Source organism: Mastomys coucha, unplaced genomic scaffold (genome assembly GCF_008632895.1).
Source record: "Mastomys coucha isolate ucsf_1 unplaced genomic scaffold, UCSF_Mcou_1 pScaffold23, whole genome shotgun sequence".
In the NCBI taxonomy this organism is placed as follows: Eukaryota; Metazoa; Chordata; class Mammalia; order Rodentia; family Muridae; genus Mastomys; species Mastomys coucha.
In genome coordinates, this window is record NW_022196906.1 from 95,665,940 (window position 1) to 95,691,322 (window position 25,383).

The window sequence follows — 25,383 nt, forward strand, 5'->3', positions numbered from 1 at the left end:
AAAAAAAAACAGCAATAAAATGAATGATGAAATTGAATTAAGAACAGTGAAAATTTCATTTCCGTTAAGTTTGAAAAAACTTTTCTTTATTTACTTCTTTCAAGGTTTTCTTTAAAGTCATTCCAGTGTTTTTAAAGCCCTGACTCAATCTTTTCTCTACTCTACAGCAATTCTCATCCACTCTTTTCCAATGAGACCAGCCTTTAAAAATGAACCAGTTCCAGCATATGGGATCTTAGCGCTCTACATTTTCACAGGCAGCGTGTAATATTGTTTTAATATTTAATTTTGAGATTTACATAATATCTTTCCTCCAAAGAGCTCAATATATTGCAATATCATAAATTCCTTTTCATATTCAAAGATTATTCTTTATGCATGCAAATACTATATTTAACCAAGGAATAATGCAAATTAGGTGATGGATTCAGAGGCATTGATGTTCTAGGTAATTCTTTTGTAGGAAAAGTGGTGCTTCTGAGTGATTTTAATTGCCCAAGAACTTCGAAAATGCCTTGAAAATGGACAAACTAGAGAGGCTTATGACTGTTAACAGAAACAGCACAGTTATTTTACACAACTCTAAATAATAGATTGTGTCTGGGTTGTGGACATGACGGATGGAATTTTACATGTCAGGTCTCAGCAGACCATACATGAATTGTATGCAATAGAAATGTAAGTCTAGCTGATAGAAGCATCTGAGTAAGAGGCAGTGGCTCTTCTCCACGTGCACAGTTTAAAGAAAAGGCGGAGGGCAGAGGCTGATCTTGATATGGGTACTGGGTACCGATGAGTCCCTCCACCATTATCAGATCACTGATGCAGAGTGGGTACCTTCCTTTCTGATGCTTATCCCAATCAAGGGATCAAAGTAAAACAAAGAGACTCAGAAGCCTCAGAAGAAAAGAGGTGAAGAAGGAAAGTCCAGCAATTAGATCAGGACATAGTCCCAAAAATGATGCTAATCTCCCAGCCCATAGTGGAATGACTTAGAGTGAGTTTCTGTCTTCTGTCTCATTTGCTTGTCACTGTGGCACTAGGAAGCAGGTTATCCTGGTTTTCATTTCACAGGTGAGAACTGAGGGGTGTTGACAGTTAAATGAGTTTGCATGAATCATTCGAGGAGCACAGAGGGAACCCAACCCAGGATTCCCTTCCATGAACCCAGAAGGTGAGGAAGATGTTTGCCCCAAGTGAAATGAGACTCAACAACGTAGCTCATGTTAAGGCTTGGGTAAATCAGCTTTGCCTTCAGGATGAGAGGATACCAGTCAGTAGGCCAAATTCAGGACTGGATTTGCTTTCTAATCAGTTGTCAACATTTTAAATCCACAGGGACAGGAAAGTCAATACTTGCTGGAACAGGGTGGTTGGTGGCTTTATCTATGTCCTACAGTTCCCTGAAGTCTCCACCAGCCCCTGTTGCCCTTCACCTACCCCAACTTGTTTCTCTCTTCTATTCTCTGGCCTTTCATCTTTAGAGTTTGTTTCCTCAGGCTTGGATAATCTCAGACCTTGGTGAGAGTCACCACCTTCCCCCGACTCCTGAGATCTCTTTTCCAGATTCTGATGCTCTGGGTCTAGCCAACAGAAGGAGACACAAAGTTTATCATTCACTTAGTTCTCAATGACAGATGATCCAGCCATCGGAATAATCTGAGGCCAGGGGCCAGAAAGTGATGGTGGGGGTTCATGATGATAACAGCCTCACTGCAGACTGTTTGGCCATGAGAACAGAGAGTCTGGCCTGACCCAGTCTACTTTAAAGTCATGGCAGCTGTATTCAGTGAGAGGCTACATCCCTCCAGACCTCACGTAAATCTGAGCTTGCATAATTCATGGCCAACCCTGACCAAGATGATGGGCATTTTTTTTTTGACAGCTACAGTGGCCCAGCTACATGGCAACAGCTTAGAGAGAGTTTATAGGTTATATGTCCCACCATAATGTGATGGTTGATAGGTTTGAGGATAAAAATGGTCACAAACCTGAGTCTGAAATTCATGAACACTATTTTCTGGTGGACTGATGTTGAGAAAATTCAAAAACACTCCAAACCTAGTTTCTTCATCTGAGCCATACCTCTGTAGAGACCTTGCTAAGGGTGGACACACCTGAGGTGCTCAGAGGTAACAGAACATATTTGCCCCTGATGCATCCTGGGTGACAGTCATCTCACGATATTAGTCCAAGAGAAACAAGGTCCTGGAATGTCCCGATTAGGGTTTTAATGGAAGACAAAGACTCTGACTTATGGTTGGCCCTGTGTCTAAGTGAAGAAATGTGGTCCCTACGTTCAATGGTACATAGGATGTTTACATAATTTCATCCCTTGGGAACCACAAAAGTCTACTGTTATGAACTATTAAATGGGAAGACCAGAGAACTGTCTCCTTCTGGGATAAGATAGGAAGGTTGAAACCAGAGATTAGGTCATGGTAAGTCTCTATATACCTTTCTATCTTAAATTCCCCAAATCCCTACAACCCTCTGCTTCCTGATATGAAAGATGGGTAATTATTGGGTAATTATGAGGATTAAATGAAGCTATCCTCAATTCTTCATGAATGTCAATAAAAAAAAATGCACAGATAGGGTGTCCATGGTAACGTTTACCCAGTCAACAGAGTATGCAGAGTCCACAGTTCAAGTAGAGATGGTTTAGAGAATACTCACAGGTTAACTGATTTCATGACTTCTTCTTGGTCAGAGTTTTGGCCTGTCATCCATTTAGGACAGTGGCAACCACAGACATTTACATGGATCACACTGTGAAGTTAATCGAGGAAGGCTAACCTGCCAGGCTCCAACACTTGATGAGCTCAATGGTGTCCGGAGAATGTTAGACACACCATGAGTTTTGATTACACACCAGTCTTCTCACTTTACCCCTGACACTGGGTTTCAGAATGCCTACTGTTTAGTCTTATAACTATCCTAAAATGCATAGCTTTTATGCACATTTCTGAGTTGTTCTTACAAAGGCATGGGCTCAAGTGTTTGCTTTGGTCATTCCCATATTAAAAACAAACACAAAAACAAAAACCAATGCTGTTGGCTGATGATGTACTCATGTGTGTAATCACTAACTTAGTGTTATAGACACTGTTCCTTGGTATTACACAGCCCACAGACTAGGTGCCACTAGCCAACTTGATATTTGCTTTGTAAGAACCGCATACTACCAAGAAGCTATTGTCTTGCTCGTTGGCTGATTAGAAACTTTGTAATATGAAAGCTTTAGGGTTTTCAAAGAAGAATTATTGGAAGGTTATCATGGAGAATAAAACAGGGGAAGGTTAAGAATAAAAGATCTGTTAGAGAACAAAGGGCATGAGAAATGTGTTTGCATAGATGCAAATGAGTGGGGGTAAAAATAAATATTTTGAAGGTTGGGAATGCAGGGCCGCTTTGAGAAGCCATGGTCCCTCTGCTCACTAATGCCCTGGAAGGTGCAGATGGCGAGACAAGCAGATGGGCAGGTTTGGGAATAGCAGAGTAAGGGAAGGGAGGGGAAGAAATAAAAGCAAACTGATATAAGTGGCAGGTTTATTCGCACATGCTTAGAGAGGGAGAAAAGACAGCCAAGCCCAGAGTAACATGACAGCCTGGCAGGACTGTTATTCCCAGAAGCTGGGACACTAAAATATTTCAGCCAGTTTTCTGCCTTAACTCTCCAAGGAAAACACTTGCTAACAAAGACTGCCCATGTTACATGCTCAACAGAATGCAAAAAAAATTGCCATTCTCTTTTCTTTGGGTTAGACAGACTCTTTACAACCTTTATCTCCCTAGCACCAGGCTGTGGTCACCAGCTGGAGGCTTCCACACTTCCACTTTTATTTTCTCACTATACAGGGATGCATGTAAACACGTGACCAGGCACATACATACAAACACACCACATGAACACACACACACATACACACACACACACACACACACACACACACACACACACACACTCAGTGACAGCACACAGCCATCTGGATAGCCACGCTTTCCCATAACACTTTTTTTTTCTTCTCAGTTCTGACAGCTTTAACCCAAGAATCATCTGCCATCAAGAATGCCTGATATTAAAAGAGGCGGAACAAGTCTGAGGATGGGATGCTTAGAGTAGGAAAGGATGGAGTAAGAAGAAGAAGGTCAAGAAGGGGAAACAGGACAGGAAAGCAATCAAAGAAAGATACTCAGTTTCTGCTCTTCGGTTAACATGTTATCCTTATAGAATTTTTTATTAAAAAAAATCTATAATTACAAATAAGATCACAGTCTACTCTGATGACTCCCATCACCTGTGGATGTGATACCCCCTCCCTCTGAGTCTTGCTCACTCACACAGAGGACATACGTTTCTTTCTCTTTAATTTCTTATTATTTACTGCCAGTGTACAGCACACTATGCCAGAGCTCAGCACCTTGCAATTCAGTGCTTTAGGTCTGTGCCTTGTAAATATTTCCATTAATGAGTTCCATGGGAGGAACAATTGTGGCCAAGAATCACTGTGTATCTCATAGCATCCAATCCACATCATGGTACAGAGTAGATACTAAATAACTGTCTCTTAATAATGAATGAGCAAATAAATGAGTTAGTGCATGAATGGACTGGTTAAACGGATATAAAAGGGAATGGATTGCTCTAAGAGGTATAAAAAGCAGTAATGGGGAAAAATGGGAAGTGTGAGAGATGAACCCAGAGAGAGAAAGATGTGCTCTGATCTACACACACTGCAGAGCTACTCAGGGTCCTAGGCATCCTCTGTTATTGTCTGTCCTAGGACTCTCTGGCACTGCAGCATGCATCTGGGAAGGCTGAAATCTTGAGAAAAAGAGCTTAATTGAAAATGAACTTTGCTTCATTGGATTTTCTATGAAAGTACAATTGCTATTCTTGTTCTCAAAAGATCTGTAATGTTCCCTCCACTATCTATATACTCATCCATCCATCTTTCTATCTGTACATGCATATAACTTACCCATCCATCTATTCTCCTTCCATCCATGTATCCATACACCCATCTATCTAATCAGCATCCCTTGGTCCATCTCTCCAGTAGCACTTATGGAGGCCTGGATGGATGCAGAGTACCAAGTCCTGCTCCAGCTTAGATACACATATTTGCTCTGATTCTGGACACAAGAAAATTCCCTAGTTTCCACCTCACTCATGAAGTTGAAAGATGACATGTGTCCTCAACAGTCACAACCATCCATTATCTGGCACCTTTACTTCTATTAGAAGGCCTAAAGGCAGGCTGACAGGATGGGCATGGCTTTGGCTATGACCCCAAATAGAGATGAATGAAAAGCCAGCCACAAAGACACACATATACATAAAATCCTCCAGACTCACCAGCTTGGTTTGTGGTGATGTTGACAGAGACATGCTGTGGGGGAAAGGGACTCTTGCTAGAGACTCCATTGATGGCCTGGATATCAAAGGTGTATGGGGTGTGGGCCCACAGGCTACTGATGGAGACACGACACTCAGTCAAGCCCAGCTGCCTGGGTACAAACTCCACATTGTCATCGCAGCGGGAGCAGCTGCGGCGGTCTGCTCGGCACTTCTTGCAGATGATGTTGTATGTCACGTCATCTCTTCCACCGGTCTCTCTTGGAGGGTGCCACTCTAGAATGATAGATGTCTCATTCACAATGGAGATGACATTTCGAGGACCTGATGGGACACCTGTAGAGAGAGACAAAGAAAAGTCCAGTGAGGCTGAGAGAGAGCTCCTTGATCAACAACTCTCTAGGCTGCCTTTGGTGCCTACCCAACCTCAACATACATACTGTGTTTCTCAAGCCCAATGCTCCATGTTCAAATCCATCATAGAGGTAATGTAAGAAGGACAACCTGTTCCCAAATCCCCTTTCCTTTATTCCTTCTCTGAATTGCTTTCTTTTGACTGGGTATGCCAAGGGAGAGAAAAGTTTAGACATGTGAGTACAAGTACTTTTGCTCTTAGGACCAAGCCCCATCCTCCATGAACATTTATGGTTAATATGTGTGTATCTAAGATAGCTACTGAATTTCTTACCTTTTCTTCTTTGGAATAGAGTTTAATAGAGATCATATTCTTTGGAATATGATCAAATCCTCCCCACATCCCTACAGATCAAGGAATGCTGTTCAAAATTCCCCCAGACCAAGCGGCTCACAGGGATGGTCATGACTATTCATGATTCAAAACATGGAAATGCCCTGCTATATAACTCTGGAAAACCTGTGCCCTGTAGGAAAGCAAATGTTGCTAAATTAATGGCCACAGTGCCGGCATTTTTAGATTATGTTGGAGAACCTCCTTCCCACTAACAGGATTGATCATAGCCTCAAGTTCCCAAGCCTGAGCCTTGCATATTGTCAATGTTTAACGGATGGAAATGAATCCTGCCCAGAAGCCCCCCTTCTGAAGAGCAGGTCGGCTGGAGCAGCCGCTCCCGGCAGTAATGCATTCAGAGTCCACACACGTGACCATCACCAGCTGAAAGAAGACATGTGTAGAGTGGTTCATGCTGGAGACAGGAATCAATTGCCAACACACAAAATGAGGGAATAACAACAAGGTCGGAGGGCACCAGGGAAGGATTCTGTGTTGAATCAGTCAACAGCAAGCAGCTAGAGCAGAAAGCAAATATTAAACCAGATTCTATTAAAACATGAAAGAAAATCAGTACTGTACTATATAAAGCCCATTAGGCCTGAGCTAAAGCATGGTGTTCATGCACACTTGTGACAGGGTAGAATTCATGAAGCCTTTTTACTGAAGCTTTGCAAATGGTGTTCAAGAATTCTCCACCCATCTCTCCAGGGATACACATCCATTCTCTACAAGCCAGCACACAGCTAGTACAGGTAGAGCGGCCGGTCCCGTCTCAGATGTGCTCTTAGTGAGCCAGCACAGCCTTGCTGCAGTATACAATCTGTTAAAGCCCATTTTGGTCCATGCATGTCTTGAACATCTTTGTTTGCTTCAGGCCAGGGAGACTCAGCCCACAAGCTCCTATTGATCAATGCCACTATTGCTTGCCCCACTTTTAGAGCAAACAGACTTGCTTCAGCCACAACCAGCCATTCTTGAGTTCTCAATAAATACATCCTGTGAGTGTGAGCTCTGCACTAGGGGTAGAGTAAATCTTTTAAAAAGATGTTGTGCAGGAGCATCTCAGGAGGTCCCAAGGCTGTCTTCTAGAAAGCAGCCTCAGGTAAATAGACCAAGGCTTGATCAAGAGAGCCACCATCTAGCCCTCACACTTCTATCTCATCTAGGGATAGCCCCTTCTCCGTGAACTTTAGCTTCATCCTGTCTTCTGACTCCAGCTTGTGGATGCCTACACTATTTGCAAACCAAACCCTACACCCCGGCATCACTCCACTTTGCTCTAGCCAAGCTTTTCCAAAATGCACCTCTTTCTCTGAGCTCAGTCACCTGCTCCCCACCTACTTACCTACCCCTCCTATGACTGAGTTCCCTCTGTCTTTTGCTTGACAAATTCTGGACAAAGTCCTAGCATTCTTTGACACCCTGATTAGTCCCCAGCCAGGCCCTAGGAATCACACCTTTGGAGTCCTACAAGACATGAGTGCTTATTGGAGCCAGTCAGGGCCACTTCCTTCTCTCTGTTCTCTGTCTCCTCACAGCTTCAGGCCTCATCACAGCACCTGACTCACTGCAAGGGTCTCTCGATTCTCCCACATTTCTTCCATGCCACACTTCTTCCACACCTCTCTTATCTGCTTCTATCAGAGTGTAAAATCTAAACTGCATACCGGGTCATAGTGTTCCTCCCTCAAAGCACACTGCCTTCCAGTTGCTCGAAATGGTCACTCTGCTTTCCATGTCACATAAGCCCGTTCCCTAGGGCCTTCTTCTGAGTATCCCATCTCCTCAGACAATTTACCCTCGCTTCTCACAGCAGAGCCTTTTGGAATGTTTCTACAATTTCCTGTGTGCCCTAAAATTTCTTTACCCTCCTGAGAATCTTACATGGTGTTCTTTGTTCTTCTCAGAGCTCTTCTTCTCCTATCTACTTTGGAAACTCCAGCTCCTCCCTAGAGCCCTAGAGTGTGTTCCTTGAATCTTTCCCAATGTCTGTCGGTCATGCAGTTGCTACCTGGTCTCCCATAGATTTTTTTTTTAAAGCACCTAACCCAGACTATACCATTGCACAGTGATGGTCACTCGGGACTGTCCTCACCATACTGCCCCCTCCTGATGAGAAGGTCCCTGGTTTGTCTGTAACAGCCAAGAGCACATAGCAATTTATCTAGCTTTCTCCAGTAGCCAGCAGGCACACACTCTCTTCTCACCCGGTTTCCCTTTCTGTTTTCTATGTGAACGACCAGCTTCCCTTGAGTGCACTGGTTCTCAGGAGTTGCATATCAAACATTTACATTCCAGTTCATAACAGTAGCAAAATTACAGTTATGAATTAAAAACAGAATAATTTTATGGTGGGGGGGGGGGTTCACCACAACATGAGGAACCGTATTAAAGTGTCGCAGCATTAGGAAGATTGAGAACTTCTACTCTAGACAGATACCTTTCTGTGGCAGACAAAAAGACCTCAGGCAGACCCTGACTCTACAACAGCAGTCAAGGCCCCTGCAAGCAACCGTAAGGTAGGGAGTGAAGAGTTGCCTTGGACAGTCCTGCTTCATCTGGGCCAGCTCAGGGAACTCGCCTTAGTGGATGCTACTCCCCAGGATACCCTCAAGAAGAGACTTTTCTCCCACCTTTACTTAGGAACAATTTTCACATGAAATATGGCTGCCCCATTCTGAGTCATGCGTGCTTTTTAGAGTGATCATCCCAGTGGGGCATGAGTAGACCAGGAGGAAGCCACAGTTATTGAGTTCAGAATTGAATAAACCTGATTATTTTCTGTAAGTAACCTTTACCAGACACTCAGGGCCTTCCCTGAGAGTAGAGAACAGAGATCCAGGAGAAGCCAGCATGTCTGATGTAAATCCTTCCCAGGCTCCCTCACTGGTGGGGTATGTCTCATTTATTTCAGAATGCATTCTTATGGAGATGGATCAAGTTTGGGCAACAAGAGTGACTGGGAATGCATTCACTATTCATTCATCCATTCATTCTTTCGCTGTTGTAGCAAAGAAGTCGCTGGGCTCTTCCAGCCACTTAGGAGGCCAAGAAAAAGAAGAAACAAAGCAGGCAGAAGTCTACTCTGATGGCGCTGGTATTTATCACTGGAGAGGGAAATCTGACAGGATAGAAGTAAACCTGGGGATAAATGGGATGCTTTCAGATAAGAGTAAGTCCTGTGAGATAAAACAGCCCTGGGGCTCAGATCCCCAGGACAAGGCTGAGCTCTGTCCCTTATTCCCTGGAGGTCTGCTCTGGGGTCAGGCAACCTAGTGCGTAGGGCTTAGTGGTAAAACAGGAATGATGGCAGGTGCCTGAGCTCTGGCATAAAGCACATTCCTGAAGTCAGGCTGCCAGGCTCTCATGCTGAATGAAAGGATCAGCCAGAGCACATCTAGACCCTTGGGAAAATCTCGCTGGAGGAAGATACCAGGACCACTTTGTAACCATTTGGGTGTTTCTCCTGGATTGGGGGAAGAGTGGGAGGATTACTCTTTGCCAGGACTATTTATCAGAATTTAAGCTTCCAGCATCATACCCAGGAAGGAGATCTAAATGCAAAGGGGAGCAGAAAAAGAGGTCAGAAAGAGAGGAAGAAAATCTGCTCTCTCCATCAGCAAAAGCCCCCCATCAACTGCCCAGCCAGGCTCAGTAACATAGTCTCCCTGTCTGAGCTCCCTGCTCTCACTGGCTGCTCCCTTGGTTTTTCTTAATTACATACAGACAGGCTTTCTGAAGCCTGTCTGATCTGTTGCCACGGTTACTACTGATGAACATATTCTCTTTAAAAGGCTAGGGGAATTCAGTCATTGGAAAGAATAGGAAAAGTGTTGAGCTGTGATTTTTCTACTTGGGTGAGGAGAGAGCATGGTAGGTCCTGAGTTATGAAGTTGGGTCTCCAGTGTCTTGCAGGATATGCCCAAGGAGTTGGGCCAGTCACATGGAATACGGGTGTCCGAGGAACCTGAAAGAATGAAACTGGATCCTTCTAGAGCCACCAGGCCAGCCAAAGTGTTGTAATCTTGAGATAGAATCTCCCTGCTTCTTATTGTGATTTTGGTCAGATGACTTTATTTGTTTAAGAATGAAAAGCAGAGGTGGGTGGCAGAAAGCAAGTGAGTTTATTTGTAGCCATCAAGCTGGAAATGAGAGTACACTTGAGTAATCAAAAAGCAAATGTGTTGAAGACAGGTAAGCCCCAAAAGCCAGTTCCTTTATCAGGAATCTTAATAACCTCCTAGTCTCAGAACTTCTAAATGAATTCCAGGCTCATACAAGGAATAAGAAACCAAATCTCACTAATCTCCACTGCTATAGCAGGTCTGCATCCTTGGATGTCTCTTCACGGGGTTTCCTGAGGATGGGAGCAGTGAGATGATGCTGTCCTAGAGATCCCACATGCCATCTGGCATGATACTCCCTGCATTAGGCCAGAAAGGGTTCCTTCCACTCAGTGTATACCTTCTGGTAGAATCTGCTGAAACAACTGGGTTTCCCTGCAGAAAATGAACATGGGCTCAGTGTATGACTATTCACACAGTGAGTGGGCTCCCAGTCTTCTTAATCCAACCATGAACCACCCCCCCCCCAGATATTGATATCAATCAACTTGGACAGCTATGAGAAAATGAACTTGTAAGCCTTGATTTTCTCAACTGAGATGAGACTGTGACACTATGGCTGGTATGTGGAAGAACGGAGCACATCAGTGGCTAGGATTGCCATCATTGTCATTATTGGATTATCAGAAAGCATGATCCACTCATCTAATTAAGACTCATCCTGTACAGACATTCTCTTCTGGGGTACAGGCTCTGCTGCCAGGATTATGCTAAGCACTGTACTAGACCTGAAGAGATGGAGCTGTGTTGGGGAACTCAGGTGTAAAAACCCCACATCTGGGAGTTGTGAATCCATATAGTTAAAAATAAAGGAAATGGGTTGGAAAGTATTACAGATGACAAGCTAGACCTATATTTTCAGATATGATCTAGTGGTTCTATCCTCAAGGTTGGGTCTACTCTTAGCGAGAAACATTTCGGAGATTGCTTTTGTCAAGTTCTGTATATTCCAGGCTACTTAACTCCAGAAAGTACGCCCAAGAAGGACTACTCTTAAACATGGACTGTGTATCTAGAAAAGTCTAGATCTTAAACATGGACTGTATATCCAAAAAAGTCTAGATCTTGACACTTTCTGAACTTGTGATCTTTGCTTGTACTTTTACCTATGTTTCCAGGTCTCCTGAAAGGTGGTCTTCATAGTCCTTTTTGACATACAGGCAAGGAAACCTCTTCTTATTCGTACAGGAAGTTGTCTTCTCCCCTGTTTCTCTTCAGAAGAAAGGGTAGAGGTAGGGGTTGGGAATGAGCCAAAGGAATATTTAATGCTCAAGATCCCCAAGCATTGTTGGTCAAGAAAATCTAAAATATAATGTTCTCATGGCTGAAAGGAGTCAAGGTTGTAGTTTGGATAAAATGACTGTATGCTTAAGTATACGCTGAAGGCTGAGAGGCAGCAGAGAGGAGGAAGGGAAGATGTCTCTGGGGTAAAGATGATGAGAGAGAGTGAGGTGCAAGTGCCTGGGAACACTTCGGTTGGTGCACTCAGTGTAGATCCAACATTAGATCTCCAATATGAGGGTTCTGTCAGAGCATCTCTATCCCCATTGCTCACCATGGCAGAGCTAATTAAAGGAGCTACAACTGAATGATTGGAAGACTTCTGAGAGAAGGTAGAAAAGTCCTTGAGAGTTTATAGGAAAATAGATATGATCCAGGGGGCAGTAGCAGGTAGGGAAATACAGAGATAGACATTTTCTATGGGTGCAAAGTATGTATAAAATGTACTCAGCTTTATTGTTATTCTTTGCACTAAATACAGACCACAGAGGTGAAAGCAAGCTTGGCTGGAAGGTGACATAACCTGGCAGAGGACATGCCCACAACTGTCAGAGATGTATGGCAATAATCAAATAAGCATGAACACGGCTCTACGTTCCCTTGTGTTTCCTTCTTTGGTAACTGATTATTCTAAAGCAAAGTCAAAATGAAATAAAACAAGACAAGACAAACGCTTTCTTCACCCTTTTCTAGCTGTCATATGTCACTGTGACACTTTCCAACCTGAGCTCAGCTCTCCTTCTCTCCCCTACCCTCCTCTCAAAGATGACTTTGATTCCTCTTCCATGGTGAACACAACAGGAACAGAAGTCCAACAAGAGGCCATCTTTAATAAATGGCCATGTGTGGCTTTAGGACTTTAGAGAGGGAATTGAAGCCCATTGTGTCTAATGAGCCTGTGTTGGGTGCCATGACAACTGGGGTCATGGACGGCAGAAATGATCAGATTTCGTCATAGAGTGAAGGGGATGGTGGGAGCCATATTGGGAAGTTAAGAATAAGTTATTGAGCACATGCTGGAGAGAGGTGACATGAAAAGGACAGAAGGGGAAATCATTATAGGATGCCAGACATCTCCCTGTCAACAACAGAAACCTGGAAGAGCTCGGGGTCATGGGGGGTAAAAAACAGACCAAGGTGCAGTGCTCTGCCTGTGTAGAAGAAGAAGCTCTGGGTGGCCTTCGAGAGGTAGAGTTGTATCAAAAGTCTGCACCAGAAAAGGACTAGAGTTCATCCTTTACACAATGTTGAACATCCTTCGAGAATCTTCTCCTCAAATATGTTGGCTGGTACCCTGGGGTAAGGATGAGAGGGTATTGAAACCTAGGACTAATATATAGGATCTTAACATCCAGATGTTAAGATAAACATAAACCTTCCCAGGGACAATTTCATACCCTTTGGAATCAGCTTCAAATGAAACCCTGGACCAATTCACTAGCAATGGGAGGTGTGGCTTCTTCAGATTACAATAAGCCAAATCATACACACTCACAGGTAAAACCAAAAGATTGTAATCAATCAGAAGAATTATATAGGATTCCCAATAAGTGAAGGATTAGAAGGGTACCTGTCAATTTCAATTAGTTCCTTTCTAGTTTTGCTTTTTAGTGCTGTAATAAAGACCATGACCAAAGGAGATGAAAGAGCTGATTTGATTTATAAGTCCCAACCATAGCAGAAGCCAAGGCAGGAATTCAACCAGGGCAGGAAGGTGGAGGCAGGGACTGAAGGACTATAGATAGACACTGCTCATTGTTTGATCTTTAGATTCATGTTCAATGACCTTTTTCATATATCCCTGGACCAACTGCCCAGGTATAGCACCACCTACAGTAGGCCAGGCCCTTGACCACCAATCATCAATGAAGAAAATGCCCCATTCATTGGCCTACACGCCATTCTGATTGAGGCATTTTCTCAATCATATTTCCTTCTTCCCAGATGACTTTAGCTTGTATTGGGGGCTGGCAAGCTAACAAACAGCTTCTCTAATAACAGCAATCCATCTTATTCATTACACTGTAATAATTACTTCAAATGAAACAACGCAAGTGGAACTCTGTTTTCATGGAGTTTATATTCTAGTGGAGGAGTCGGACAGTGTCTTGAAGGGTAGATAAATGTGTGATATCACTGCTGACAATGTTCTAGTAATAAAGGACAGGAGGAAGGGAGTCATTGTGCCTGGGTTGGGGTGAAGAGAGCTTTCTCCTAGATAAGGTCATTTGGACACACACTAGATTGGGGTAAGTCAGAAGCCACTAACTAGACTGTAAAGGGAATGTTCCCTAGACAAGAGCCAGTTCCTGCAATGATTCTGAGTAGAAAGTGTGGCTGGCTGGCTATGAAAAATCAAGGGGAGCAATAAGAAAACCAACAGAGTGGAAGAGAGGGATAAAGGATGGAGAGAAAAAGGTACCAGTTGAGGTAAATGACCAGATTATGTAAAATCCTGGGCACAGCTGGCAGAGATTTTAGTCTCAGTAATATCTTACTCTAAGGAGGTTATAAGGAAGGACCTGCTCAGACTCTGTGTGTGTGTGTGTGTGTGTGTGTGTGTGTGTGTGTGTGTGTGTGTGTGTGTGTGTGTGTGTGTGTGTGTGTGTATGTGTGTGTGTGTGTGTGTACCACAGTAGCCATCCATATGAGGGACAGAGTGGCTTGGGCTAGGATGAAGGATCAACAGAGGAAGAGTCTCAAATTGTTGTAATATTCTTCTATAGACATTATCACCAGTTTTGCTCCACAACTGAATATTTACTATCCTCATCTTCATGATAAAAAAAGATGGAGGTTAAGAGAGGCAATATGGCTAGTCTGCGATCAAAACTGTGTCAGGGTAAAGGTGGGCCTGCTCCATGGATGTATATACCTGGTACCTCTTTCCTCCCAGTGAGTGGTGACATGGTGATGAAAAGAACTCTTTGTCCACTGGTTACTTCTTGGCCTGACACTGATTGAATAGAAAACTAACATTGTTTGCTCCCTAGAGTAGATTTCTACAAGACTAGTTAAAAGAACAGAGATGGTGTTGGTTAACATTCAATAGAATTCTGTATTGAACTCAGAATTTTCTGTCAATAAACTCTCTATATAAAGAACAATAGTAAGCATTTTGTGCACAACTTAGTAAATGTGATCTTGCTAACATGCTGGAAGATAGGAATTATTATCCTCAGCATAAGTATGATGAAACAAACCACTTGAGTCAAGTTATAGGGCTGTTTGACAGGTGCCGGCACAGAGACTTGCCTGAAGTCCTGGTCCCTAAGTGTGCAAGCATCTGGAGAGTATGGCGGTGGGGGAATGAGCTCACAAGCTGATTGGAAACTCCTGTTCACAATCATCTTAGCCCCTCTTCTTTGGGGGCAGGGTGGTTCCAGGGTTATGTGAACAAGTCTGCACCGCACACACTGCTCATTAGAGTCTTTGACATACTGGGCCCATACACAGGCAATTCTCCTAATCATAACAGTAATAGGAAAGAAATGATTAGTCAAAACAACAAGAGACCCTGCTGAGAGGGATTTCAGGAGCATCAAGTAGCCTGGTGTCACATACCTCATCACATACAAGTGTTTGCACAGAGAAAGTCCTTGTTTTCCCGACGGCTTTAATAGAGCTAATTGCCTGGGAGAGAGGGATGAGCTTCCTGGGAAAAGAGACAGTTCTTCTCTCAAGTCTGCACTGAAGCTGGGTGACCAGAGGGCTACGGAAACCTATGGAGGACTGATGCAGGGCAACAGACCTCAATAGAGTGTTCTCATGGCCAGACTCCAGTCACTGTCCATTCAAGAGAAGTGCAGAAAACACTGATGAGGTAAAAGAGAGGGGATGCTTTGATGTCATACCACTCAGAATCCCCAAAAACATTCCAAACCAAAGGGAGATATATGTCAAGTCGTTTTTAAAGACATGACTTTCAGAAGTCCTTTGCTAAAAGCCTTGAAAACTGAGGCAGGCTATGGTCATGGCTTCCCAGGCCTAGTTCCTGTCAAGGGACCTTCTTCTTCTTCTTCTTCTTCTTCTTCTTCTTCTTCTTCTTCTTCTTCTTCTTCTTCTTCTTCTTCTTCTTCTTCTTCTTCTTTTCCTCCTCCTCTTCCTCCTCCTCCTCCTCCTCCTCCTCCTCCTCCTTCTCCTTCTTCATCATGGTCTTCTGCTATTCAGACATCTTAGACCATGCCCTGCTGACGCAGGCTCGAAGGAGTTCTCTGTGATGGGAGGCAGCAGGCTTAGCCTGTCTGAGTCTTCTTGAACTGTCAGAAGATTTTATAAATATTTCATTTCTTGGACTATAGGAAGCTAGATCTTACTTGGGTAAGATCTCCATTGACCTCTCTTTCTGGCTGTCATTCATGCACTTGGGACCTGTGTCAACTGATGCACTTGGGACCTGTGTCAACTGATACACTTGGGACCTGTGTCAACTGATACACTTGGGACCTAAACCACTTGGAATTATTCAATTGCTTTAAAATGAGCTGACTCCATCCAGAGCTCAGTGACTGTCAATATGCAGGTATCAATGTGGAAGCCAAAGTCAGGTTTGGAAGCTAGATCAAGGGAAATGATACTGTGAATCTTAAAACTCAATAGCTCTGCATCAAGACATGACAGGGACAAAGATCACAAATGAAAGGCAATGTGGCTCTTCTAGAACTACTTTCTCAGAGAGCAGAACCAACCAGGGCTCTCAAGGTCCCCAGTACACTGTGAAGTCTCGGGGATAGGGTACCAATGAAGCAAGGTGTGAACTAACCAAAGTATCCGTCATTTCATTCTCTAATCTATTCCATTCCATTCCATTCCATTCTGTTCTGTTCTGTTCTGTTCTGTTCTGTTCTGTTCTGTTCTGCTCTGTTCTGTTCTGCTCTGTTCTGTTCTGTTCTGTTCTGTTCTATTCTATTTTGAAACAAGATCTCATGAAGTCCAGGCTGGCCTTGAACTCACTATGTAGATGACCCAGCTCCAGTGCATGAACTTCTCTAGCTATCACGTCTCTCATACAAAACCATAAAGAATCTGAAAAGGGGAGGCAGAAAGCCATAGATCATTCAAGGTCAAGTCCTGATTCTGACTCTTCCTACATACTCTAGTTCTTAGAGTGGAAAGTAATCTTAGAAGTGAATATGTGCCAGGTGGCAAATACTCCTCTGTTGTCCCACCCTGGTGGCTAGCCTCTGTTGGATTCTGCCAGTAGAAGGAGGCTCACTACTCTCCTAGTCACCAAACCATCTATTACCCATGATTGCTTGTTTTAAAAAATACTGAAAAAAATCAATTGGTAGTAAGTTACAGAACCAATAAAATACCTAGGATCAAATCTCACAAGCCTTTGTAATATAATGATAAAACCTTACTGAAGGGCATAAAAGAAAACTTGAATGACTGCCATGTTCTCAGATGAAAAGGCTCCACATCATAGAGAGGACAGTAACTTCCAAGTCATCTGTATACCCAGTGTTGTCCAATTCCCATTAAACAGGATTGCATAATGAAATGTGCCCAACTAGCTCTAAGGCCCATCTTCAAAAGAAACATCTTTTAATAAGTGACAAGATATTTCTTAGAAATGAATGCTATTCAGAGGGTTGGTTTGCCAGCCATTAAGATATGACACAAGGCTACCATCTTTAAAACTGGTATCAGAATAGACCAAGCAATCAAAGAGAAAGTACAAACAACTTGGCATACGTGTTCAATCTATAGTGAATGGAGTACCTCGCTAAGATGTGTGCAGTTCTGGTGGGGCCGATGGCCTGCTGCATTTTAATAATATAAACACAAACAACATCAACATTGCATACTACACAAGGATAAATTCCAGATACATGGATGAGTTAAACACAAACACTTTCCCAGATAGTATTTTAATTCCAAACACAAAGTCATCAGACAAAACCCCAATGCCAGAAAGAAATAAATGGTCACATCTAAGTTCAAAAAATAAAATATTTCATTACAACAGAAAATGTACCCACAATAGAGTTACAGATAAGCGGAGACTAGAGAGGAGGGTGCCACAAGTAATTAGTGAGTGGGTTTTTGAAAGTCAATTTAAAAGTAGAAAAGGCAACGGTTCTACACAGACAGAATAAACTGGCCAACAAATGTATTAAACAATACTCACTCACACAATTAAATTGGCAAAGATTGAAAGTCTCACTAACATCCTGGGCCACTGGGGGAAAGGAGATGCATACTCAACTAAACTGGTCAAGTCTTTTGGGAAGCATGCTGGGAGTATCCACTGACTTACACAGTACCTATAATTCAGCAATTCTACCTTGAGGTAAATATGTGCTCCCTAAGGCTTGCTTGTGCATTTGTGCCTCAGGATCATTGCTTATATTAACAAGAATGGGATGGACCTGTACCCACTCACAGGGGGGATGAACGTACTGGACATACATTGATTCTAGTGAATGATAAGGCTGTACATTCATACGTTAGGATAGACTTTGAGAAGAGTAATGACAGTAGCTTGAGACTGAGACACAGTCACAACCAGTCTAATCAAATTAAGGGTAGATTCTGAATCTAGATCCCTGGCAGGGTCAACAGTTAACAACAAGGGTACAGTGAACCAATACCACTCTGACCAGCAATGGTAACCCAGAAAAGTTCCCAGCAGTAAGACATTGGCTGGAGGTCCAGCAATTGCTCAGTCTCATACCTCATGACTGAAACATGGGTATGGTGTTTGGCTGATGTGGACCAGAATCTTGTGTTGAGCCAACCTGGATGAGGATCTAGGAAGTCAGCTGGGACCCCCTTAAAGAGCTGGAGATCAAGATGATTCAGGCAGATTCAGAAGGGCAAGATGACATCAGCGTCTAGCCAAGCTAGAAGGGCTCTCCTGAATCATTTGATACAAAGTGCCCTGATACCTTCTATCCATTTATTACTGTCTTGTTTTGTGTTGTATAATGTAGAGGTTCGAAGCTCACTTCTTGTTTTTCAACAAAAACAAAGCAAAGACAATTGACTGGGCACTTGGAATATGTTCAACACTAAAGGGGTGTTTTGCAAGTTCTTTTTAGCAAGTATGATCAAAAAAAAAAAAAAAAAAACAATATGCTCATTGGTTTTAGAAGAGCAACAAAACTATTGAGAAGCTGGGAAACCAACCAAAGACCTCTCAACAGGGAAGAAGACAGAATCAGATGTTAACCACGGTTCACATCACATCAACAGCAGGAATCTTACCAACAAGCTAAGATGAGCTCTTCCTGTATCAGATTCAGAGTGAGAGAAAATGAGATCTGTGCCTCAAGAGTATCTAGTCCAGGGGAAATGTAAGAGTATTCTGGGCAACCACTACAGAATATTCCCTGGGAGAAGTGAAGCATCCTCTTCTTAAGGGATGCAGAGCCTGGCACAGGACGGATGCAGAGATGAACACTCTTGACTGACAGCCCTCTCCTTTGGGATGAAGTGAAGCAGAAATCTAAGAACCTCTGGCTTCAGCATTCGTCCCTCATCCATCCTTCTGGAGACTAGAACCTGAAAACATCTCATCAGGGCCACTGCCAAGACTGCAGAGGAACATTCATGTAAGGAAAGGTCCCACAAATTGTAGAAGGGATTGCTTTAGGCTGATTTTTAAAATAACCAAAAGGGGAAATTAAATAGATAATTTTACACCAATCTTCTCCTATCTCTGGAACTTTACACTTAAATCAGTACCTGAGTTCAAAGTAAGAGTAAGGCTCTGCAGGAAAGTACAAGTCTGGGCAGCGAGCACTGTTTAAGTACATCAGCCTTTGGAAACAGAGGTCATAATGACTACATAGACTTCCACAGAGGTAACTACAGAAGGGACCCAAATACATGTGTCCTGTGATGTCTCCACTGCTCCAGACCCTGTCTCAAAAGTAAGGTGGAGAGAGTGGGGATGTAGCGCAGTGGTAAGAGTGCTTGTTACATAACTGTAACCACCTGAATTTGAATCACCAGCACCCACATAAAAAAAGCCAGGGATGGTTATCCATGCTTACAAACAAGCATTTAGGAGTGAAGGCAGAGACAAACACTTCACTAGCTAGTCTAGCTGAAAAATGAGTGCCCTGAATCTCAAGTCAATAAAGCAGAGAGTGACCGGGGATGACGCCCAGTGTCTGTCTTTCTCTAGACTATACAAATATGCAGAGACGGAGGCATTCATGCTCACACTCATGTGTATACACCACACACACAAACACATATATATACACACACATACAAACCACTACACAACACACTATAGCATACATATGCATATGTGTGTGAGTGTATATATATATAAATATGCATAAAACATACACATATATGCATCACATACACATATACATACACATATATATGCACAGAACACATACATACATCTCACACACACACACACACACACACACACAGGGAAGTGATGGAAAATGAAGCCTGAAGTCATCCTCTAACCTCCACATAGCATGCAATACTGAGTGGACCTGTACACAGAAAAAAACAAAAACAGAAAACAAAAAAACAAAAAATAATGACGACAACAACAACAAAAAACAAAAACACAAAAAAGAAGCCATGAGACATTCAGAAGGTATCAGAAGAGTAGTAGGAGATTGAGGATTGTAGGAAATGTTGTGTGTGAGGAGCTAGATTAAAATAGTATTTAGCTAACGGAAGAGATTATGGAAAAACAAAAAGTTTTCCATAACCATGGAATCCACTGAGCATGGATTCCTCAATGATCAAAGGTCAACATAACATCAAAGTGTGGCAGGAGGTCCCAACACAAGGCCTGGGAGTATTCTCTTTCAATGAAGGGTGATGGGGGCTGGCCGTGGAAAAGGCCATCTAGCACCATGTCTGAGCTGTCCATCAACACAAATTATTTTTTAAAAGTTAGAGGGAGAACCCTTTCTCAGGGTTTCCAGAGGAAGAAAGCATGCGTGGAGAAGTTTGGGAGGCACGCCCTATTGCTGCTGTTCCAGACATTAGCAATCTGCTACGCTGAGTGATCTTACCACAAAACACTGATGCATGGTCACCAGGAGTGTTTGGCTGTTAGCTCAAAAGTTCAAGCTGTACAGGGCTTCATAAGGGCTAGGCCCACTCTGGTCAAGCAACTGTGAAAAGGAATTTCAGATTATAGGAGTGTAAAAGCACATTGACACAGGCGATAGTGACCCTTCTCAAAACCGAGTGACAGTTATAAATAGCTTGAAGCCTTCCACTCTGCATCCATATGTAAAAGCCATCTACCAAGCTGGTACAGGGTGTGAGCTCAGACGGGGCTTCAGAAAGTCTCTTGCCCTGGCTCTTTTTGGCTTATGGCCTTTGCTTGGATTTTCCTCAAGAAGCAAACAAAAAAAGAGAAAGCAGACTTATCTCCTAGTCAAAAACAAAAATGGAGGCTAAGAGATGGCTCAGTAGGTGAAGAGTTCACTGTGCATACCAAAGGAGCTGAATTCAATTCCCCAGCATGCGTGTAAAATCAGGCACAGCAGTGCACACCTGGAACACCAGTGCTGGTGGAGATCAGTGGATCCCTAGCCAGTCAAGTCAAATTGATGAGCACCAGGTACCATGAGAGTTCAGATCTCAAAACCTAAGGTGGAAGATACTGATGCTGACCTCTGGCCTCCCTGTGGACATGCATACATATGTATACATACGTACACGCATACCCATAAAAGTTGTTAAAGTGAAAACCAGATGCTTTTTCAAAGGTACCACACAGATACATACATTGGTGTGACATCAAACCTTTCTCTCTTGTGGTACAGAGAAGCATATGGAGATTCCTTCACTAAAGCCCTGGTCAGCAAAAAATGAGCTAATTTTGAAGAGAGCAGCCACCCCTGAGTTTGCTGACAACCTTATCTTAACAGAAAAATGTGTAAGGAAAGATGGACTTTTGGAAATATTTAAAAGCATTTCCAATGCACAGCGTCCAAACAGCAGGCAGTTCCCAGCTGACACTGCTTCTTGGCCTAGATGAAGAGTCTCGATGGCACAGGGAACCTTCCTGCTCTATCCGCTCTAAGGTCTCTCCCTGTAGGCAGCCTCGGTGGGCTGGGAGCCCAAGGCGTGAGGCCCAGCCCCCACCCTCTAACCATCCGTCTGCTCACTCTCATCCCCAGCTAATGCTGTGCAGCATGGGACCGCACACCGCTCTGACCATCTCAGTAAAAACTGCATGAAAAGACATGCTAGACCAGGGCTAGTTACTCTGTGGACCAGTGAGACCTGGGACTACCCCAGTATACATACCCATTCACACACTCACACACACTCTCATACAAATCCCCTCCACACACAGACACTCCTATCTACACATAGGTACACTCACATACTCACACACTAGTCTCTTCGCACACTTACAAGCTCTCATACAATTTCACTTACACACACACACATGCACACTTTCCCCCCAAAATACTCTACTATTACATAGGTACACATACAGCCTCAACTCTCCTCACACATTCCACATTCACACGCATCCACACTTGCATGTAGGCATACACACACACACACACACACACACACACACACACACACACACAAGTCATAGGCATATAGGCACACATTCACACAAACTCTCACACAATCATATATGCATAGCCACACTTACAGACAACTACACACAGGTATACTTTCATCAACACACACATATATAGTCACACATTTATACAGGCACACACATGTCTGATTACACACAAGTTATACTTTCATGCGCACTCATACACATTCATACACATACATATTTGCATACTCAGGCATACTCCTTCATGAGTATACACAGATATACACAGTCATTTACATATGCATGGTCATTACACAATCAAGCACACTCACACAAGCCTATCCACACATGTACATGCCCACACACAGGTACACACATGCACAGCCGTAGGCACATGGGAAGTACACACACAGAAGCACATCTATACCCACACACATGCCGGCAAAGGTGTATGCAGACACGCTCAGGCACATACACACAAACACTAGCCCCTTAAAATGTGTAACATAAACCAAGAGAAAAGAGCGGGGGATTCTTGACTCTTCAGGTGGAGACACAGCAGCAGATTACCACCACCCTCCCTGTGAGTTTCCCCAGTATTTTTCTCAGAGCCTCCCCCCCCGCAGCTCTCCTGGACAGGGTGGCATTGGCTAAGTGAGGCCTGAGTTTTCATCCTGTGGTGTGAGTGTCATCTTAGCTAATTTTTACAATGAGGAAGCGCCATGTCCCCGCAGGCTCTATAACCTACCCCACATCACGGCACTGGAGCCTGACTCATAGCCCCTGACTTCTGCCACTCAGCTTCCCGTAGGAAGCTCGGGGATAGCCTCCAGGGAGACTTCCAGAGTTGGCTGCCCTTGCACCCCCTCTTCTGAGTCACCTTGAAGCCCCCGTTCATTCTATTTCTCCATCCGAAGCTGCCAAGGGACACCTCAGTGAACTTGAAGAAGGAATAAAGGGAGCGGGACAAGCCCCAGCTTGCCTCTGTGATCCATCAAAATTTCTCCCGTGTGGGTGACAGAAAGAAGGGTTTTTGCGGTCAGAAATGTAACAAGGTAATTATTTTCACACCAGTCCTTCTGCACAGTTTTTCACAGACAGCAATTTTATAAGGCATAATTATCTATTTTCGTTTGCTTCATAAATTCCTCCTTTCCATTCCATCCCCCAGTAAACTAGAAGTTATTTAAAATGAAGCCGTGCAACCCAATGCTTGGTTTCACTTGGCTGTACCCTTCCACCTCTCTTCCTGTTTGCTCCCTCTGGCTGCCTCTGCCGTGGTCCCCTTACCACCTTGACCTTCTCTTGTCATTTGGAGGAGACAGTGTGTCCCAGCTCCCTCAGAACTGGAGGCTGAGCCAGGTGAGGTGGCATACACAGGCAATCTCAGCAGTCAGGAGGCAGCAGCAATAGAATCAAGAATCGAAGGTCATCCTTAGCTACAAAGGGAGTTCGAGGCCAGCCTAGGTAACATGAAACCCCCCACCTTTACAAAAAAAACTGAAGTCCTGCTTTGTGGGCCATCTCTCCCGCTGAGCGTCTGGCTCCAAGAGCCCTTAGTGACACAGCTGTGTGGGTACTCGGGTGCTTTACCTACACCCTTCCCTCCCCACAGCATGCCTAAGTATGAGAGGTCAACTGCCACCTTGTCACCAGCGGTCTTCAGGCCATGGTGATCTTGTGGTTTATGGGCAGCCGACCGGTTCTTCTTAGGACTGAACCGAAACTTGCCACTACCACCCCCACTCCAAACACATCATTTTTACTTTCAGATCTCCAACATCCTCTTTTGCTGGAAACATCACTATCTTCTACACACTTCACACTTTCCAGGGATATAACCAAAGCAAATTCTAACATCGACTGAGAGTTTACTATCAACCAGGCACAGGGCCAAAGATGTTCTAATGTGATTTTGCTTAATCTTCGTAACAACTCAGAGAGGCATACAACAGGATGGGAGTGTGAGAAGAAACGGAGAATAGGAGAGAGTGAGAAACCGAGGTCAAGGTCACAGAGAAGGTAGGAGAAGAGTCAAGATGCAAATGAAGCACCCACGTCCATCTCTGAAACACAGTGCGCAAAGGCCGAGTCTGTATGCTTCCTCCGGACCTCCTCAAGATTAGAGCACCTTAGCCACTCCAGGACTCCCAGGGTTCTGGGGCTTCCAGGCAGTGCACCATGTGGGAAGCAGGAGAAAACAGATGACCTGAAGATGTATTTAGACTTTTTTCTCTATGGGCTTCTTTTGGCGTGGTAGCTCCAGGTTTCACTTCACCTGTGCATTCATGTACCCATCCCCTTTGTGGTATTCTTTGTGATGTACGGGGAACACTGCCTTTCACAGTCTTGTGAACTGCTTGGGTACATTAGTCACATTGAAGCTGGGGCTTATGGGAACCTCAGTTTACATGGTTGACTGTTCAGGAGCACAGTCTCAAGCACCTAAGGCTTCTGATTAGTAACCAAAGCTAAGGAGGGGTAGATGGCTTGGGACCACAGATGGATTAAAGAACATGTAGTTTGTACCCACTGAGGCAGGATTACTTGCTTGCTGGTGAGGAGAAATGCCCAAGCCTTTAGGGGCTCCAGAAACTGTCAGTATTGATTGTGTTGTAGAAGCAGAAAAAAAAAAGAATATGGTTGGTTGTTGTCTCCTAGAGTCATGGTGGGGGTGCAGAAAGCTCAGGACTGGCTCCTCAGCACCTTCCTAGACCTCCCTGCTTGTGGGACAACACTGTCCCTGATCCCTCCTTAGTCCCCCCTTCTGTCTCAAGTCCCTTACTGAAAATGATCCTTTGGCACACCCTCACCAATGGTGAAGTATAGTGTCAGGATCACCAGACCTCCTTTGAGGTTTCACTGTCAGAAAGGGAAAGGGAGTTAGTTAAGCCTCATCCTGCGCATGGCTTACGTTGGGTGGATGAAATCACCTGGGAGTGTATGGGAAAGTATCGGGCCAGAGCTCACCAAGGAGCCATTGTCCAGGCCTTCTATTGCCAGAGATATAACCATGTGGCCCAAGGTAGAAACAGATAGAGAGGAAGGAGGAAAAAGAAAAGAGGGAGGGAGGAAGGGAGGGAGAATTCAGTGTCTGCAGGCCAGAAGAAGACATATAAATTCAGATTCTTTAGGAATGAACAACTTCTTCTGCCTATGTCTCTGAGGTCAATGGATTCCACACCGCCCCTTTAATCCTGTCTTAGGATACAACTATGTCCCACTGAATTCATTGATAAGCCTCAAAGACAGGCTGAAAAGGCAAGGCTTCTAGGGTCTCTCAGATATCAAAGTAATTTCTAGCTTTCCTAATAGATTAAAAAGAAAATACACCCTGCTCCCACACATATATAGCATA

At 43.8% G+C, this 25,383-nt stretch overlaps 1 protein-coding gene across 2 annotated transcripts in view; it reads right to left on the minus strand.

Moving 5' to 3' along the window:
* The window catches only part of Ephb1 (EPH receptor B1), a 429,402-nt gene that overhangs the window by 114,531 nt on the left and 289,488 nt on the right, over positions 1–25,383 (minus strand). For both annotated transcript variants that reach the window (XM_031343409.1, XM_031343410.1), the window contains one exon: positions 5,363–5,698. In XM_031343409.1, coding sequence (XP_031199269.1) covers positions 5,363–5,698 — 336 coding nt within the window. The remainder of the gene's footprint in view (positions 1–5,362; positions 5,699–25,383) is intronic.